Below are 16611 nucleotides of genomic sequence, written 5' to 3' on the forward strand. Positions count from 1 at the left end.
AACCCAAAACCCTGCATGTAAGTCAGTTCAGCAAACAATAATTTCAAAATATAAAATGTAGCAATCTTAACAAGCAGCCCACTCCTGTAAAACTCGTGGTCTGTTAGAGCTTCAGGACATCACTAAAAAATGCCATCTTAAAGATCCCAGCAGAGGCTCCACACTCCCATTCAACAGAGGTTTTTTGGTTTGGTTTGGTTTGCGTTTGGTTCAGGGTTTTTTTGAAAGAAAATTACCAATAATGGTACATTTTGGTAATTACCAATTACCAAAATGTAGCATATTCCAGTTCCAATCAGGACTACTGATGGCACGGTATTGTTGAATCCAGTGTGGGAAGTTACTTTTCATAAAAATACTTGAAACTTTATTTACCATTGCCTTACTCACTCATTTGGCATCTATTGCATCAACTGCTGCAAAACCAAGAATAAAGCAGCACTCTCATCATCAACAACATCTTGGAAATTTCTGTACTGCTTCATCAATTTACTGTGAAAAGCTAGTCACAGACCTACCTAAGAATCAACTAAATACTGACCATCCTAGAAACAGCTGGGAGAACAGATTCAATTCTGAAGACTATGTAAGGATGATGAAAAATAAAAAGAATGGTACATATCAAATCTTATGTCATAAAAGAAAAGAGTTACCTGACCTACAAACTGATGTTACTGTAGGAGCAAGGACACCCTGTATTAACTTGGTGCCTTCCACAGAAAGAGTACACAGGAAACAGAGTAAATAACTGGTTTATAAGAATTCTTCACATTACACTGAAGTAAAAAACATAATGGAAGAGATGAGAACAGTAGAGCAGTTCTGCGTGTCACTTGTGCTGCTGGACAGCCGTGACTCATCCAGGACCCTCCAGGCTATTTACTGAGCAATCCATTAACCACTGCTGATTTTCTTCTTGAAAGTCACTTATTTTCCTGTACAAAACAGAGAGGCAATTGTTCTTTGCACTGGCCAGTCCAACACACACACACACACAGAGCACTGGGCTCCGTTGGTGTTTTGCTGACATGGCCCGCGCGCTCTGGCGCTGCTGTCCCAGCAGGGCTCCTCTGCCAGCCCCACACCAGGAGCTCCCCGGGCTGTTCCCACCCCTGCCACCACAGCATTCCCCTCTCAGTTCCCCTCTCAGGCACCACAGAGGGGAATTACTGCAATATGACTGCAGATGAGATCACAGAGCACAGCCACAGAGCCCTGCCAGCGCTCCTGTGCTGCTGGGACAGCTCAGGCCAGGCTGGATGTTTCACATTTCAGAGCCGTGGGCACTCAGCTCAGCTGGCCAGATGTTTCATGATTCCTTCTGGATAAGCTCCCCAGTCAAACCAAGACAGCCAAAAAGAAGAAACCTTTTCTTTCCTTTGTTCTTCCCTTTTTTATTCTTTAATAAGTAAAATGTCCTTTAACTGTGTATCCCTTTTCCTAACTGGCTTTTAATTATGGAGGTAGCTGATTGTAGTGCATATAAACTGTGGGTGAAAGCATCCCATCTATTTTAACCAACTTGCTCCTCATATTCCTGCTCTGGAAATCTTAGTCAATCTTAGTCTTGTTGTTGATTATCTGATTTCCACCATTCCTGTGCCCAGAAGTAGGTTTCAGCCATTTCATCCTGCATGCTTTGCTTTTATTTATTTTGATTCAGCTGCTCTCCCACCCTGCAATAACCTGTTCTGAAGCTCTGGTGGCCCAGGTGTGAGAGGTGTGGGGAGAGCAGTGTTATTGCAGGGCAGTGCTCACCTTGGAGAGCCTTTGCAGCCCCAGTGGCCCTGCAGCTGCAGGTTTTGTGCCCCCCCAGCCCTGATCCTTTGAGCCAGCTGCTCACCCATCACAGGATGTGCTTATCCAGCTGTGTGCTGGACATTTCATCCAGAAAGATGCTGTGAGAGACAGTATCGAAAGCTTTACTTAAAAATGGACACATGGCAATTTCTCCAGCTGAGAATTCACACTGTTAGTTCATTACTTTGCATTCAATCTTCAGAACATGTGTTTTTAACACCAGTAGCAGAAGTTAGCTGAGAGCATTGGAAGGAAAGCAGCAGTGTAGATAAGCAAGAGGACAACACAGACACAAGCATTTTATGCTGGATATTACTGTAATTTAGCTTTTCTTTACTTCAGTTAGCTTTACTGGAAGGAACCCTGGACTTCATTCTGGTTAAACATCTGTTGTAGCATAATTCTCTCCTTGTTAGGTGACAACAGGAGTTGACCTACACACAGAGGCTGCAAACTCTCAAAAGTTAAGAAATGCCAGATTCAAGGTTGCCTAATGCAGCTTCTGTACTGTGATACATGCTGTAACTATGCAACTGCATTTTTTCCCCAAGCCTCATGAACATCACAGCACAGATAGTTCTTCCATCAGAATTTCTTCAATAATATTTTTATACATATTTTTTCCAATATATGACCTCATGACTTCAAATATTTCACGAAATAACCTTTACTGGACTCTAAAAAGAAATGTCATTTTACAAAGACAGACACATTAAGAAAGAGGAAATATTAAACAAGAGACAGACCTGCAAAGCAATTTCACTCATTTGAATGAATAGGAATTTAAGCAAATAAAGTAGGCAACTCAGAATTACAAAAAGAAAATATTTATTAAAGAACAACAATGAAAACTTCAGAGTATTTGGGGACATTTCTGGAAAATAAACCATGGTATCTTGTCTTTAAAAGAGATATATAAGAGCTGCCTTCCAGTGCAATTCAGAGCTCAGAAGTAACATCAATAATTCTGTCTCTGGCCTGCTGCTGAGCTCTGCTTCCTCTGCATTTTGTGAGATAAGAGACAAGTCTGAAGCACCAGGCAGGTTTCCCAAGTAGTTTTCATGCAGCCCAAATGGCCCAGTGATAGAATAGAAACCACCTTTGAGCTGCCTTTGAGTTGAATTGAATTGTGAATTGGATTTTGAATTGTCTTTCTTTTTACCAGTGCTCAACGTAGCCGTATCTTGAACAACGTTTTGTACCTTCAACGTGTAAATCACAGTAGCCTTTCAAGAGACAGCCCAATTAGGCAGGAAGAGAGTCAATATTAGCATTTGTTGATCCAGTGCTTCCAGCTGAGAACAGCCCAGCTGGTCAAACACCGTAGGAAGTTGAGCCAGAGTGAGTGAGGATGAAGCAGCAAGGCATTTGTCTCCTGAAAATGCACATTAGATCTTGTCTCCGCCCATTGTTTTGAGATCCATCTTGCTTTCCACTTAAAAAAAGATTAGCAGAAGCAATTAAATACTATGATATTGAGCATTTATGGCAAAAAAATAACCCTTCAGAAAGTTATGCCACCTGCTGAGCTCTGAGTAGAGAGTGAAGCAACTGGTCATGGAGGGTGAAGCAATGAAAGAAGTTTGTCTTCTCTGGAAGGCAAACAAATCATTTGCCTTTCACAGCAGATGCTCCAAAGGTCTGCAGTTTTGCTTTCAGTTCTAAAACCTTTAAATCTTATCAATAAATCAATGGAAATGAACAAAGCAAGAAAATGTAGCATGGGAAATAACCTGGATGCATAGAATAACAGCAATTTGTGGTTATGCTCTTCTTTTGTAGGAATAAATCAGAGGTAGTTTCACCATTGCAGTACTGAATGCACAGGAAAAAATGAGAAGAAATCTTCTGGTAGTGAGTCAGCTCATCCACCATGTCCCTTTCTTTGCTCTTCAGATAAGTAAAGTATATTTGCACACCTGACTAAATAGGAAGGTCTGATTTATTGACTTCATTGCTATCTGAATATATAGCACCATTAGAGGAGGAAACTAAGACAGTTATTACAAGAAGAGCTATGATAAGACCAAGGAAGTTTCAGTGATATAAACAGAGCCATTTTCTTTAGACTAGCAATTTTTTGTGCTGTATTTAAAGGATGTGACACTATGGTTCAGTATCATTGCCAAATTGGAATGATTGTGCCTGTGAATCACCCATTTCAAAACATATTTCTTACTTACCTTGAAATGGAAAGAATGGAAAATCTAAGTAAACAAAGGCATGTGGTTTCCTGGTGTTTGCTCCATAACATGTAGTGCATTGGTAATCAAAGGCATGGCAAATCACAGGAACACAGAATTTAACCCTGAGTCAAATTTCCAACAGGCGTGGAGGGTGCAGTCTGCCAACTGTAACCACTTAGGAGGACAAACATCCCTAACAAAAGTCTTCCAAAATCACAACCTGATGCACTATTAACGATTCTATGAATTTATTTTGCATGTTGTGGAGTTCTACATGGATTACAAGCACGTAGGCAGAAGATGAGGTAGTCACTGTGAGCAGATTAGAATATCTGCTCCCCTTGTACCAGGTATGGAAGGAAAAAACCCCAAAAAACTACAACAACAACAGCTGGGCTCATAAGAAATGAGATAGCAAGAAAGAAATAGCTTTATTGGAGGAGAAATAAAGAGAACTCCCTCTGGTTGTGAAATGCCTGGCAGCAATATCTCCTGCATGCTGACACATGTCTAGTTCAGAAAGTTTAGGAAAATGCAAATGAGTGAGAATCATTAGTATTAAATATTAGTTCCTAAAGCAACATAGAATAATGCTGATCTTTCAGAATTGCATTAAACTGTGCTTAGAGTATCAAATCAAGTGTATTTCAAGTAATTATATATATTTTAGACATTAATTAGCCCATTCTAAATAAATTTCTCCAATTAAATGGTCCTTAACATTTATTTAGCATAACCATCTCTCTTCCAAATTTGCCACAGTGTCCTCTGTTTTGAGGAAGTTTCTCTAGTATCACTTCCATTTGAGCTCTGCAACAGCACAGCTTTATTTTAGTATCCACCTATTCTCTATATTCCAATAGAGAAACCAAGAAGAGAGGAGCACCTCTATGCATTAAGGAAGGGTGGAATACTGTGTACATCTGCATTCTGCCAGATAACCCACAGCAGCAGCAACCTGTTCTTTCCCTATGACTTTGCAGTCAGGAAGAGCTCACAGACCAGCAATTAACTTTATTCACAAATTAGCTCTATGAAGCCTCATTTATATTGCCTCAAATCAAAAGCACAACAGTCCCACTGCTGTAGATTTTTAAAATTCAAAAATAAAACTAGTAATTGCCTTTTTCATTACTGCCTCATGCTAGGCTCAAGATACATGAGCAACGTTAAACACATTAGCAGCTCTTGGTCTGATTAACTATCTCAAGGCAACAAAACCAAAGGAGCTATGGCCACCATGCCTTCTAGGACAAAAGCTAGAGTCCCAAAAGAGGACTTGAGAGCTCTCTGTTAAATTGATATAGTTTGGGTCTGCTAGAGAATTAATCCTTTCATACAATGTTAGTGCACAGACCAACCACTGAACAATTTCTTTTGCACAATAGAAGGATAAGACTGGATCATTACAATCCTCCTGTGTCACCCCTGGAATAAATTGTGCTATAAGGCTTATGTATTCATCTTGTTTGAATTGGAGCATTTCCTTCCAAAAAGCATCCAGTTCAGATTTTAGAATGTCCAATAAGGGGAAATTTATTACAATCTTTATTAAATCATTCCACTGGCAAATCACTCACACTGTTTAAGATGTGCCTGCTTGGAATCTAAACTGCCTAGTCTTAAATTTAATTGCATGACTCCCATTTTACCTCTTTCAGCCAGACAGGAGAGCTGCTGTTATCAAATCTATGCTGCACATAAAGGCAAGCTGCTCCTTTATCTTCTCTTTAATAAACTTTGCTGAATCCTGTTGCAGAGAAAGGTTTCTAAATCTCAGAGTTCCTCTCTTACACCTCCCTGACTAAAAAACTTCCAGATCTGAATGTGGTATTCAGGTAACCTTTGTGCCATGGGTAAGTTACAGCTTGAACAATTTCCTTTGTGCAGAGAGGGAAGGAACCACCTTCATAACATTGCACTGGGAGCTCCCTCACCCCCAGAGCCCTTTTCTGTCATTGCTCCCCAAAGCAGCTTTCCCTCACAGAAAAACCCTTCCCTGTTCAGTCTCCAGCAGCATGGGTTCAGCATGGGTTCAGCTCCAGCCCTACCAAATAATGCCTAACACAGGTTTGTATACAAAGTCACAACGGGATGGGACTGCTGGGGAACAGGTCTTGAGCTGTTCTTTTCCAGCATCAGTCTCATGACATGGTTATGACAATGGGAAGATGCCAGCAGCAGCTGAAGAACTCAATGTTACGAACTCACTTTGAAAGTTTTTTTGACCAATCACACAAAGCAAAAGCACATTGACAGTAGTTCTATCCAACCACTATAAGCACACTGTAAGTACATTTGGTTAAAACAATGTTTGCTTATTTTGAATGCCTGCTTGTAAGCCTTAAGATACAATGCACAGAGCTCCATTATTAAGCTTAGAACTCCCTAATATCTTGCTAGATATACTTTGCTGTAGCTTAGGGAGTTATTCTAGCCAAGGGTTAATACACAGACCATTGTTCTATTTGTCCTTACTTTCTACATCTCACAGAACATTTCTGCTCACCAATCTCATGGCTACTGCTTAGCTCTAATCCCAGTTCTGCTCTTTCTGAGGCCTTCCTTGTGCAGCTTTCCCAAAACCCTCTGATCTTAAGGATTCCCACACCAAACCCCGATTGTTTGGTGCCACCAGGGGCAAAACACAAGAATTTGGTGCCTGTGAAGGAGCAGCCCCACGCACATCAGCCCAGGCTGGGGGCACAGCTCACGCTGGGCTGGGCAGAAGCTGCTCAGGGACACAACCATGCCAGCAGAGACTCACATGGCTGCAGGAACCACGAGTCCCAGTCCTTCCCTCGCTCTCTGGTGTAACCCCAGCAGAAGGGAAAGCTCAGAGGGCTCTCATGAGCACACAAGTGTAATTCAAACAGCACTTAGAACCATTGCTGTTCTGATACGAGATGATTTGGAATCTGCTGCAAAGTGTTTACTGAAAATAGAGCTGATAGAAATAGGTAACTCAAGCACGAGCTCAGCAAGCTTTTCCTCAGTTATAATCTTAAAAATCTACTAGTTAATGAAAATGCATTTCTGCAAGTATGGGAAAAATTATGGGAGTGAGAAAAAGAATTTGGAAAGAAAATGCAGCATCTGCAGTAGAGACTGGTTGGCATTTTTGTTAATTACTTACTAAATCTCAATTTATTTCAGTTTCAAATATATTCTGACTAATGAATCAGCACATAGTCCTGATATATTTATGAAACAGCCAAATACCTAGTCCTTCCATTCAATTAATGGCCAGTATATTTGTCATTATAGATAAAGCTGCACAGCATGGTAATGTATTTGTATGTTGTTTGTTGTATTAACATTTCTTTAAAAAGAGAAAAGAAAGGATTGAAAATAGTAAAACAAGATTTATTGTCTTTAGACATTTAGGAAAGAGATATAAAATGGGCTTAAGAAGCCATTGGAAGCCAATTGGAAATTCTGCAGAATAAAAATGTCTGGAACATGAAGAGACTCTCAGTCTCCACTACCATTTAAATTAGCTTTTATATATTCATTGTTTTGTAGATATCCACAACATGATTTTAAGACCTGACAAGCAAAGCCACTCTTCATGACTAATGTAAATCATTCTGTGGAAGACAAATTCTCCTCCAATAATCATTTTAATGGTCTTTAAATTCTCTAAGTATTGCTCCTGAGAGTAAATATTTGAAATCCTCAGTCTTTCAAATAATGTAGAGCTTTTACATATATAGTCTTGGGCTAAAAAATAACGGGATGTACCCATCTGTGAGTGCACCCTCTGAGGACAGAGGGTGACATATACAGTGAGGAGAACAGCTCGGCCTGCAAAGGGCCACATGAAAATGGGCAGCAGGAAATTCACCCTGCGGCAACAGAGCCGGGAGCCGGCGGGAGCCGAGCGGAGCCGAGCGGGCGGCAGCTCCGCAACAGGGAGAGCGGCTCACACCGGGGAACAGCCGGGAAAACTGACACACAGGCACATCCGGGCACAGCCACCCACACACGGGCACTCTCAGGCACACCCGGGCACACCCGGGCACACCCAGGCACACTCGGGCACACCCAGGCACGCTCAGGCACACTCGGACACACTCAGGCACACTCAGGCACACCCGGGCACACTCAGGCACACCCGGGCATGCTGGGGCACACTCAGGCACACCCGGGCACGCTCAGGCACGCCCGGGCACACTCAGGCACAGCCGCGCACGCTCAGGCACACTCGGGCACACCCGGGCACACTCGGGCACACCCAGGCACGCTCAGGCACACCCGGGCACACCCGGCACACCCAGGCACGCTCAGGCACACCCGGGCACACTCGGGCACGTCAGGCACGCTCAGGCACACCCGGGCACACTCAGGCACACTCGGGCACACCTGGGCACACCTGGGCACACTTGGGCACACCCAGGCACGCTCAGGCACACCCAGGCACGCTCAGGCACACTCGGGAACTCCCGGGCACGCTCAGGCACACTCAGGCACGCTCAGACACACTCGGGCACGCTCAGGCACCCTCGGGCACACCCGGGCACAACCGGGCACGCTCAGGCACACCCGGACACCTCAGGCACACCCGGGCACGCTCAGGCACACCCGGCACACTCAGGCACACTCGGGCATACACGGGCACACTCAGGCACACCCGGGCACGCTCAGGCACGCTCAGGCACACCCAGGCACACCCGGGCACACTCGGGCACACCCAGGCACACTCAGGCACGCTCGGGAACACTCAGGCACACTCAGGCACACCCGGGCACGCTCAGGCACACTCGGGCACACCCGGGCACCCTCGGGCACACCCGGGCACACTGGGGCACACTCAGGCACACTCGGGAACACCCAGGCACGCTCAGGCACACCCAGGCACACTCGGGCACACCCGGGCACACTCCGGCACACCCAGGCACGCTCGGGCACACCCGGGCACTCCCGGCACGCTCAGACAGACTCGGGCACACCCGGGCACGCTCAGGCACTCCCGGGCACACTCAGGCACACCCGGGCACGCTCAGGCACACCCGGGCACACCCGGACACACTCGGGCACCCCCAGGCACGCTCGGACACGCCCGGCACACTCAGGCACACTCGGGCACACTCGGGCACACTCAGGCACACTCGGGCACACTCGGGCACACCCGGGCACTCCGGCACACCCGGCCACGCTCAGGCACCCGGGCACACTCGGGCACACCCGGGCACACTCAGGCACACCCGGCACGCTCAGGCACACTCGGGCACACCCGGGCACACTCGGGCACACCCGGCACGCTCAGGCACACTCGGGCACACCTGGGCACACTCAGGCACACCCGGGCACACTCAGGCACGCTCAGGCACACTCGGGCACACCCGGGCACACTCAGGCACACTCGGGCACACCGGGCACGCTCAGGCACGCTCAGGCACACTCGGGCACACCCGGGCACACTCAGGCACACTCGGGCACACTCGGGCACGCTCAGGCACACTCGGGCACACCCGGGCACACTCAGGCACACTCAGGCACACCCAGGCACGCTCAGGCACACCCGGGCACGCTCAGGCACTCCCGGGCACACCCGGGCACGCTCAGGCACACTCGGGCACACCCGGGCACGCTCACCACACTCGGGCACACCGGGCATGCTCAGACACCTCGGGCACACTCAGGCACGCTCAGGCACACTCGGGCACACTCGGGCACACCCGGGCACACTCCGGCACACCCAGGCACACTCCGGCACACCCAGGCACACTCGGGCACGCTCAGGCACACTCGGGCACACTCAGGCACACCCGGGCACACTCAGGCACACCCGGGCACACTCAGGCACACTCGGGCACACTCAGGCACACCCGGGCACACTCAGGCACACCCGGGCACACTCAGGCACAACCGGGCACGCTCAGGCACACTCGGGCACACTCAGGCACACCCGGGCACTCTCAGGCACACCCGGGCACACTCAGGCACTCCCGGGCACGCTCAGGCACACCCGGGCACACTCAGGCACACCTGGGCACACTCAGGCACACCCGGCACGCTCAGGCACTCCCAGGCATGCTCAGGCACACCGGGCACTCCCGGGCACGCTCAGGCACACTCAGGCACACTCGGGCACACCCGCGCACGCTCAGGCACACTCGGGCACACTCGGGCACAACCGGGCACGCTCAGGCACACTCGGACACACTCGGGCACACCCGGGCACGCTCAGGCACACTCAGGCACACTCAGGCACACTCGGGCACGGGCACAGGGCACACTCGGGCACACCCGGGCACACTCAGGCACGCCCAGGCACACTCAGGCACACCGGGCACACTCGGGCACACCAGGCACGCTCAGGCACGCCCGGGCACACTCAGGCACACTCGGGCACACCCGGGCACCCTCAGGCACACTCGGGCACACTGCACACTCAGGCACACTCGGGCACACCCAGGCACACTCAGGCACACCCAGGCACACTCGGGCACACTCGGGCACACCCGGCACACCCAGGCACGCTGGGGCACACCCGGGCACTCCCGCGCACGCTCAGGCACACTCGGGCACACCCGGGCACGCTCAGGCACTCCCGGGCACCCTCAGGCACACCCAGGCACGCTCAGGCACACCGGGCACACTCAGGCACACTCAGGCACACTCAGGCACACCGGGCACACTCGGGCACTCCCGGGCACACTCGGGCACACCCGGTCACGCTCAGGCACTCCCGGGCACACTCGGGCACACTCAGGCACACTCAGGCACGCTCAGGCACACTCAGGCACACCCAGGCACACTCGGGAACTCAGGCACGCTCAGGCACACTCGGGCACACCCGGGCACACTGGGGCACACTCAGGCACAACCGGGCACGCTCAGGCACACCCGGCACACCGGGCACATCCGGCACGCTCAGGCACACTCGGGCACACTCGGGCATGCTCAGGCACTCCCGGGCACGCTCAGGCACACCCGGGCACACTCAGGCACACTCGGGCACACTCGGGCACGCTCAGGCACCCCGGGCACACCCGGGCACACTCGGGCACACTCACGCACACCCGGGCACGCTCAGGCACACTCGGGCACACCCGGGCATGCTCAGGACACACTCGGGAACACCCAGGCACACTCAGGCACACCCGGCACACTCAGGCACACTCGGGCACACTCGGGCACACCCAGGCACACTCCGGCACACCCAGGCACGCACACCCAGGCACACCCACGGGGCACACTCAGGCACACTCGGGCACACTCAGGCACACTCGGCACGCCGGGCACACTCAGGCACACTCGGGCACACTCAGGCACACCGGGCACACCCGGGCACACTCAGGCACGCTCAGGCACACCCGGGCACGCTCAGGCACACTCGGGCACACTCAGGCACACCCAGGCACGCTCAGGCACACCCGGGCACACTCAGGCATTCCCGGGCACACTCAGGCACACCCGGGCACGCTCAGGCACACCCGGGCACGCTCAGGCACACCCGGGCACACCAGGCACACTCGGGCACACTCGGGCACACCCGGGCACACTCAGGCACACTCGGGCACACCCAGGCACGCTCAGGCACACCCGGGCACACTCAGGCACACTCGGGCACACCCGGGCACACTCAGGCACACTCGGGCACACCCGGGCACACTCGGGCACTCCCGCGCACGCTCAGGCACACTCGGGCACACCCAGGCACGCTCAGGCACACCCGGGCACACTCAGGCACACCCGGGCACACTCGGGCACACCGGGCACACGCTCCCGGCACACTCGGGCACACCCGGGCACACTCAGGCACACTCGGGCACACCGGGCACACCCAGGCACACTCGGACACACCCAGGCACGCTCGGGCACACCCGGCACACCCAGGCACACCCGGCACGCTCAGGCACACTCGGGCACACCCGGGCACACCTCGGGCACACCCGGGCACACCCAGGCACACTCGGGCACACCCGGGCACACCAGGCACACCCGGGCACACTCAGGCACACTCGGGCACACCCGGGCACACTCGGGCACACCCGGCACACTCGGGCACACTCGGCCACACCCGGGCACACGCAGGCACACCCGGGCACACTCGGCACACTCGGGCACACCCAGGAACGCCCAGGCACACCCGGGCACGCTCAGGCACACTCGGGCACCCTCGGGCACACTCGGGCACACCCGGGCACACTCAGGCACACTCAGGCACACCTGGACACGCCGGCACACTCAGGCACACTCGGGCACACTCGGGCACACTCGGCCACACTCGGGCACACCAGGCACACCCAGGCACGCTCAGGCACACCCGGGCACACTCAGGGGCACACTCAGGCACAGTCGGGCACACCGGGCACACTCAGGCACACTTGGGCACACCCAGGCACGCTCAGGCACACTCGGCACACCCGGGCACACTCGGGCACACTGGGGCACACTCAGGCACACCGGGCACGCTCAGGCACACTCGGGCACACTCGGGCACGCTCAGGCACTCCCGGGCACACCCAGGCACACTCAGGCACACCCAGGCACACTCGGGCACACCCGGGCACACCCATGCCGGGCACACACCGGCACACCCGGGCACACTCAGGCACGCTCAGGCACACCCAGGCACACTCAGGCACACTCGGGCACACCAGGCACGCTCGGGCACACCCGGGCACACTCAGGCACACCCGGCACGCTCAGGCACACTCGGGCACACCCAGGCACGCTCGGGCACACGGGGCACACTCAGGCACACTCGGGAACCCCAGGCACACTCCGGCACACCGGGCACACTCGGCACGCCCGGGCACCCAGGCACACTCGGGCACACCCGGGCACACTCAGGCACCCGGGCACAGGCACACTCGGGCACACTCAGGCACCCTCGGGCACACCCGGGCACACTGGGGCACACCAGGCACAACCGGGCACGCTCAGGCACACCCGGGCACACTCAGGCACGCCCAGGCACACCCGGGCACGCTCAGGCACACCCGGGCACGCTCAGGCACACCCGGGCACACCCAGGCACGCTCAGGCACACTCGGACACACCCAGGCACACCCGGGCACGCTCAGGCACACCGGGCACACTCGGGCACACTCGGGCACACTCGGGCACACCCGCGCACGCTCAGGCACACCGGCACACCCGGGCACACCCGGGCACACTCTGGCACACCGGGGCACGCTCAGGCACACCCGGGCAGCTCAGGCACACACGGCACACTCGGGCACACCGGGCACACTCGGGCACACCTAGGCACACTTGGGCACGCTCAGGCACACCCGGGCACACTCGGGCACACCTAGGCACACTTGGGCACGCTCAGGCACACCTGGGCACACACGGGCACACTTGGGCACACCGGGCACACACGGACACACTCGGGCACACCCGGGCACACCCGGGCACGCTCAGGCACCCCCGGGCACGCTCAGGCACACTCGGACACACCCAGGCACACTCTCGGACACCCAGGCACACTCAGGCACACCCGGGCACACTCTTGCTCACTCACACTCATTATCATTTCAGGCAGGGTGTACTCCACCGCTTAAGCATGTTTCTGATATTTTCCCCAATAGCCATTGCCTTTTAACAATACAGGGAATTTCACTGACTGTGCACAGTAGTTACATGCATGCATTTTAAACATTCTGCTGCCTTAACATTTATAATCCATTTATAACCTATTTTGCCTCCCTATTTCTAGCAATATGTTAATAATTTGGCAGTAAAAATTCATGTTTTATCTGTGTATAGTAAAAGTTGCTTTGCCTCGGCTTCCTCGTGCTTGCCTCTGTGAGATTGTTAATAGACCATTCACTCCCTCGGTGCCTGTGCAGAATAATGAGTGTGTAACAAGATTTCCTATAGAACAAGACCTTATAATGTAACCTCATGCTTTCAGGCTCACAACAGCCAAAACCACATTATTTGGAACTCTCATTTTGAATAAAAATGAAAAAAGTACTCAAAAGATTTGTGCAGATTAACCAAGCAGAGAAGACTTGAGACTTTTATTTTCTTTGGAAAAACAGATTTCATTGGCTTCTCAGTTTCATGAGCCATGCTGAAAACAGATTCAGGCAAAGAGGTAAAAATTTTATTCTTGTGAGGATGGACTCCCAAAGAATAAGTAAATCCACAGAGAAGCTACAAGCAGGACTGACCTCAAGGAAAAGCAAGAAAGTGCAAATGAGGACACTGGAAAACACTGATGCTTCTTGCACTGAGCCTAGAGCTCAGGGGAAACATTCACACAGGGACATGCCTTATTTTAGCCATTTTTTACTTTTTCACACAGGCTTGTTGAAGAAAGAAGAAAGGCTCTATTTTAAACTTTTTTATTTCCTTTTAATAATACTTTTTTATTCCTTTGCTCTGCCTGGAAGCAAGACAGACATTCCACTGCAAATAAAAGGACATAAAAATGAAAAAAAAAAAGAGAGGTGAGATCTCAGATCAAGGTTAAAATAAATGAGGAGAGTGGAGTCAGTGGAGAGACCAGCCAAGTGATAACTGCAGATCAGCTTTAATGAGCCGAGATTTTTTCCTGCAGGGTAGAGTTACTCTGTGAGTCAAAGGAATATTTTTAAGTGACAAATAAAATGCCACAGAGGAATTAATTGTTGCATTGTTAACTACTGATTAGTCATACATATCACAATATGTGTCTGAGTGATGTCATCTTTTAAACTCCCATCCCACATGAACGTAATGGGGAGATAATTGCAAGAAACTGTTTGGAATTAATCCAAGGGAAGAAGCAGGAAGCAGAAACTGCTGAAAAGCTTGTTTTAATCTTGAAAAGAGAAGTGTCATTCCACATTTTCCAGGACAAATCCTTCCCTGCCTCTCCATGGTCTCTGACAAAGCAGAGCTCACGTCTTTGTCCCCACATGCTTGAAGGCAAATATAAAACCTTTGTTCTTGTAAATCCTACCAAGAGTTGATCGTACATATGACTTTGTCTATACTTAGCTAGTCCTTGCCTAGGTAAGATGCTTCTCAGGACAGTTGCTTGAGAGTAGATTTAGGTACTTCCTCAGACAGTGAAAACCTGCTATGAAAATCCAGGTTTATTAACTGCAGTCAATAAAGAATTCTTCTTCCAGACAAAGGAAATACATTCCTGCTCATAAATTGCAGTGTGTAAATAGAAATATTTTTTTCTCCTTACTTAACCCTCTCAGCAATCATGACCCCCTTCATTCACAGTGATGGGTTGGAGAAAATAAACTTATTAAATTCATGAAATCTCCACTTTCTGTCCACTTGAATGTAACACAGGACTTGTTTTCTATCTACCACAGCGACAGTATCAGGTAGAAATAATTCCAGTTTGTTTTTTAAGGCTTTTGAGCCAGTTGCCCTGGATTCTGAAGAACTTTCTGTGATGATTTTGAGGGTAATGTTTTGACAACTGCTTATGATGGATGAGGATCCCTTGCAACAATTCTACACAAATATTTCTCTTACCTGCCTGTTTGTTTGTGTTACCTGTTTCTGTTCCTGTGTAAATCAGCAAACAGCAATTTGGTAAAGGGGGGAAGCCCAGGAGTCTTAGGTAAGAGATCATGGGAGATAGAGTGGCATCGGGAAGAAAGATGGCAATCCTGCAAGCTTCACAGTCCAACTGGTTCAAGGTTATTCATGATTTTATTCAGGTGTCCTTACTAATAGAAGATTAAAATCCTTCAGCAGTGAAACAATTCAATAAAAGGGGTTTAGTGCTATGAGTAAAATTACTGAATTATGGACATAACACTACTTGTCTCATCCTAATCCTGGTGAGCTTATTATCTGTTAGGCTTTATTACTGGCTCTGGATAAGGGAATGAAGATTTAGAGATCTTCTTAAACTCTTCTAAACTTTCTCTAGAAATGAAGTAAATAATACAGCAGGATGGTAATTTTGGTGGTTTTTTTTTAATCAGTCAACTTCTATGCTACAAAGTCAAGGTGACATTTGCCATTGCATTTCTTACGGTGGAAATATTAATAGACACCAGGCAGTCTATTACTCCCACATAAGGAACAACATCTGTAAAAGAGTGTGATTAGGCCATTCTTTCAGACTCATAGGCAGGAACATGAGGCCCCAGATACAAGATACAGCTGGAAAGAATGGAAGAATGAGCTGGAGTGCGAAGTCTGACAAAAGCTGAGCTGGCTGGAAAAGTCACTCCCTTATTGTTCAGTGTTGTTTGGCAAAGCTAACAGGCACAGAGAAGAATGTAAGCTGCAAGCAAAGGAAACTGTCAAAGGCATCATTCTGACTTGGAGCAAAGATGAAGAAAATAAAGCAGTTTGGAAACAATGAGGGAAGCAAATGCCCTCAACTCTCAAACTATCGGATAAACCAGGATTTTACACACTTCACTCATGCCACCAAAATTTCTTTTACAAATAACTCTGCAAAACTGTAAATATGCATTTTGGACCTTTTGCAAGCATTAACCATGTTCTTACTAAACCAGGCACTGACTCCAGACTGTTCATCAAGTTATAAAGCTGGTATTTATGCATTGAAAATTGTCGTCATTAAGAAGTGTTGCAAAGGGCTGATTATCACACATTCCACTTGCAAGCAATAAAGCAGCATGCTGGCAATTCCACTCTCATATTTCAAATGCCATATTAAAAAAAGGCATAATAA

The 16611-nt window shown here is 50.1% G+C and overlaps 1 protein-coding gene across 1 annotated transcript in view; it reads right to left on the reverse strand.

The window, feature by feature from the left end:
* Positions 1-13204: 13204 nt before the first annotated feature.
* GIPC2 (GIPC PDZ domain containing family member 2) overlaps positions 13205-16611 on the reverse strand; it is a 21096-nt gene continuing 17689 nt past the window's right edge. Inside the window, 1 exon segment of the mRNA XM_036387364.2 lies at positions 13205-13284. Coding sequence (XP_036243257.2) covers positions 13205-13284 — 80 coding nt within the window.

This window comes from Molothrus ater, chromosome 9 (assembly GCF_012460135.2).
Source record: "Molothrus ater isolate BHLD 08-10-18 breed brown headed cowbird chromosome 9, BPBGC_Mater_1.1, whole genome shotgun sequence".
Lineage (NCBI taxonomy): Eukaryota > Metazoa > Chordata > Aves > Passeriformes > Icteridae > Molothrus > Molothrus ater.